This window comes from Aristolochia californica, unplaced genomic scaffold, assembly GCF_029961685.1.
Source record: "Aristolochia californica isolate CCGP_79_NKW_82.1479 unplaced genomic scaffold, dmAriCali1.0.hap1 SCAF_2, whole genome shotgun sequence".
Lineage (NCBI taxonomy): Eukaryota > Viridiplantae > Streptophyta > Magnoliopsida > Piperales > Aristolochiaceae > Aristolochia > Aristolochia californica.
Genome location: NW_027181881.1, coordinates 40,618,953 through 40,623,359, shown reverse-complemented (window position 1 = coordinate 40,623,359; position 4,407 = coordinate 40,618,953). Strand labels below are relative to the sequence as shown.

Below are 4,407 nucleotides of genomic sequence, written 5' to 3'. Positions count from 1 at the left end.
TCGATCATGTTCTAGATTAGGACATATACAAGTTGTTGATATTTGATTCTTTACTTCCCTCAGCTTGGTTAGAGCTGATTACGAAGATCCCCAATGGAGACTCCAGTTCAATATATAGTTGTATTTCAACTGAGACTCTGAAAAGCATTAGGCTACTTCTACCAGTTCCATGCTAAGGCTGTAAACAAACTACATTCGATCTGAATATTGAAATTTCGTATTCGATCTATTTACATATCCAAAAAATATCAGAAGTGATATAACCAACTATGATTTCATCAATAAGAAGGTATGGAAAAGGAAGAATCAATAGTGATAAAAGAGAGAGAGAGAGAGAGAGAGAGAGGGTGTGCTGCCTGAGAAATAGAAGACGCCTATAAAAAAATAATAAAAGAGGGAGAGTGTATACGATTTTATTAGCTATAGATTGGACACAATGAAAATTGCCACCACAATAAGATTTGTTGGGTCCAGAATTTCCCATCAAAATAGTTGAAGAGAAGGTAGAGAAGCTCCTTTCTCTTCGTAAGCTTTACCGGTATGACCCTGTTTTCTCCTGCGAGATACAAGGGTATCTGGGCAGAAATTCAACTAGTTGCACCTGTATAATCAAGCTAATTCCTTTCTACACGAGAGAAGAGAAAAACTAAGTTAAATACCAAACTGAAGGCCACCAACATATTTACCACTGGGACGAAGAAAGGACCAGAGACACCAGTGACATTTGTAGTTCAAACCCAGGAATAGTAGTAAATGTATCTGGCCATGTACAGAAAAACACCCACTATCTTCTCAAGCTGTACAATATCTGTAGTTTATTCAGAACCCAAGAAATTTATGAGAGATGACTACCCTTACAGCCTATGTAAAAGAAAACTAACCTCGCAGCCTAGGTAAGAGATGACTAACCTTACAACCTATGTAAGAGATGACAAGACTTAGGGTCTGTTTGGAACACATGGAAAACAAAAGAAAAGAAAAGAAAATGAGAATTTGAGCATTATTATTCCAAAAAATAGTTAGTGAAAAGGAGAATTTGATCATTAACTCATTTTCACTAACTATTTTTGGGAATAATAATACTCGAATTCTCATTTTCTTTTCTTTTCTTTTCTAAGGGTTCCAAACAGACCCTTACAGCCTATGTATTTTGGGAACTCAAAATGGACACCACTTACACAGTGCTTCATTTGTTAAATGGCAGCCTCTCCAAACACTGAGATCAAAACAATGATCATTAATGAAGAGGAACAAAAACTAAAGACTTGCAAGAACATCCACTTTCTCCCCAAGGGAAAGTGTTACTTCCTAGAATTTCCCACAGGAGTTCAATCATACACTTCTTAAAACCTATAATAGCCTCTTTGACCAGCATTTTGATGGTGTTCAACACTCTAACAACCAGTGTGCCGTTTCTTAGTCAAGTATTCTTCAGCACCAAGAGATATCTTCTTTCATGACACTGACACCCCTTTCCCTGACCATGGAATAATCATAGGAAAGAGAAAACTCTACTAACATGCTGAACATTCATTCCAATCGATTGATCTGCAAATCATACATCTTTAACAGAAAATTGGAGACCAGGAAGCGAAAGATCTAACAATAAGTTGATAGTTGCCTTGCAATCTTTTGGGTTTGGAAATTTGAGAAGTTCCAGAATTGGTTTTCTTCTCCCTAAATCTATTTCCCAGGAACGATGGATACCCCTTTCACCTGTAAATAAACTCAAGTAAATAAATGACTGGAGCTACTAACAAAATGATTTTCCTCCGAGAAAATAATTCTGGTGTTAGGGGTAAGAAGCACCGCAATGGATTTAATTCATCTGGCTCCAGTGCGCTCACTCAGAATATATTCTAAACTAATTTGACGTAATCTAAGACCCAAAGAATGGGGTCAGAGAGCTGATACTCTTAGGGGATAAAATATCTTCCTTTTAGGTTCTCTGACAAGCAGATACTGACGAGGTTGTTGTAACCTACAACTGCAGTTTGAACAGTATACAAATATTTGGAATCTGCTTCAGCAAACAGATAAGCTATAAAACAAAAAGATATAGGAACAAGGAAGAGACAAGAAAGTGTTCAAATGTGAGTGATGTACAGAACCAAAATGTGAAACTGAAGTGAAAACACTACATCAACAAGGAAGAGACAAGTTTTATATACAGTATTCAGTCATTGATGGACAGCTTGCTCGAGAACCAACCTCAAGCGCCGGGCTAAAACGTCTAGCTCCGCTACTCGTTGCTCTCTCCACCTCTGAGTCAGATCACCAGACCCCGATGCATGGTCGGGAAAAAGCAGTCCCCGACGAATCAGAACCGTCCGTATATCCTTCAGTGAACTATCAAAGACGTCCATTACCGCCTTCGCAGAACAGCGGCCGAGCCCACTGCTGCGGATGACAGACTCGTCCTTCTCTTCATCCTCTTCTTGAGGTGCAAGATCCGAATCCGGATTTCCCCCACTGTCCGGCGGCTGAGGAGAAGACGAGGGGTGAGTTGCAGGAGGAGGAGAGGATGAAGCCCTAGCCCTAACCTTTGGGTTCTTTTTCTTAATATTCGCGGCAAAGGGCGAAGTAGCAGCGAAGGAGGGGTGCCAGAGCTGCTTGGAAAGGTGAAAGAGGGCACGATCGTGAGGGGTCAGGAGTGAGGAATCGAGGCCACGCGAGAGACGAGCGGATAAAACGCGGAACTTTTTGCGTAGACGGCGGAGTTTCTCAGAGAGCTGGGATTTGGTGTAAGGCTGCGACATGGACTGTGAAAAACGGTCGTAGAAGAGATTGAGATCGCGAGGATAGACTAAGCCATCGGCGGCTGAGTCGAGGAGACTCTGTAGAAACCTGATCTCGTCGATCTCCGGCCAAATTCGGTGAAACTTGAAGGGTGGGGGCTTGACATCATCTTCGAGATCAAGGGGTTCGTCATCGAGGAGTAGATCGTCGTCGTCATCAGCGCCGGAAGCGAGAGAAGGCTCTACTTTCGGAGTCTGCATAGGAGCATCCGAATCAGAGAGTTTGCGCTTAACAGGGAGCTTGCGAGCGGCAGTTTTGATGGGGATGGTGAGAGGAGAGGGGTTGGTAGCCATAGGGATTAGCGATGGCAGGAGTCCTCGGCTCAGAGAGGCTCAGAGGTGGGCGCAGGACGATGGTCAGTTCCTCGATGCCACTCAACCTGGAGTCTAGTGGTTTCATGGAGTCGTGGTTTTCCCACCAAACCAGCCGAAGCGACATGTACAATATTTTTTTACGTTACACCCCACAGCGTCCCGTGTCTCAGCCTCTCTTCCAAACCTGTGGCTGTGGGTACTGGTTACCGCACGGGTCTGCTTTTGCTCTCAACAGCTCATGTCGCTTGGAAAACTCTTTCTAGATTATTATTCCTATTAGATTTTGCAGGAAACAAAGAAATAAGAGAGATTAGAGTTTATTCAACTATTTTTTTATTTATAATTTAGATAATATTGAAAAGTATAGTCATATTCCCACATCTTTAAACCATAAAATTTATTTTTAAAAAGAAAAATATTTTCCTAAAAATCATAGATGACTAAATTAATTCAAATAACAACTTCTAACAATCTATAAATATTTTATTATTTAAAATCTTATTAAATCCTTATTAGGAAACTTGCCTAGAATTTAAACGATTTACATTCTATTCATTGGTATAATTTTTATGAAAATGAGAAAATTCATGTTTTGTGTATGATTGATTTACCTTCATGTTATGATTGATTTATCGATCAGTCACTTATGATCGATCAATCAACGGTCTGATTTTTACCATCGGGCAAATAATGACTAGTTTGAGTTTGGGAAGTTATAAATCCCCCCCCACCAAACCATGAGTAAAGAAGTGAATGAATATTAATTAGTATATTCTCAAGTTACAAAATTTTACCTTGCAAATTCCTACCAAAAGTGTTTTAGAGAGAAAGAGAGAGAGAGAGAGTCATACCTTTGAAAATATTCTATCTCTTTCCATTATCCTTGCATGCATCATAGTACAAATTTCTTGATCATTTCACAACGTACTACAAAGGAGGAGGCAATTTGAATTCTTCAAGGAGAAACATCTCTTCAAATAAGGGTGGAAATTTTTTTAAGCAAGGGGTTATTTAGCGGTCACTGCCACTAGGGGAACATCGAGAACAAAAAATATTTTTGTTCCTGTGGTGTGTACATGTTTATGCTTATATTCATTTAGGCATGATATTTTGATTACACGCACAAATCATTTTAATTTGAATAACTCAATCCTCACCCACCCACACAGACACACACACACTTGGGCCAACGTTTAGAAAATTCAATTCCCTCTAATCACCCATCTCAATTTGTTTATATTTTATAATTATATAAATTATATAAAAAATAAAAATATACATCATATAATTTTAT

At 39.5% G+C, this 4,407-nt stretch overlaps 1 protein-coding gene across 1 annotated transcript; it reads right to left on the bottom strand.

The window, feature by feature from the left end:
- Window positions 1–2,180: 2,180 nt before the first annotated feature.
- LOC137955068 (probable transcription factor At1g11510) lies at window positions 2,181–3,092 on the bottom strand. Its single transcript, XM_068801941.1, has one exon. The coding sequence runs from the start codon at window positions 3,090–3,092 to the stop codon at window positions 2,181–2,183; it is 912 nt and encodes a 303-aa protein (XP_068658042.1).
- Window positions 3,093–4,407: the final 1,315 nt, after the last annotated feature.

Excerpts from the sequence above, each read along its gene's own strand:
- LOC137955068 (XM_068801941.1), bottom strand. The coding sequence starts at position 3,092 with ATGGCTACCAACCCCTCTCCTCTCACCATCCCCATCAAAACTGCCGCT.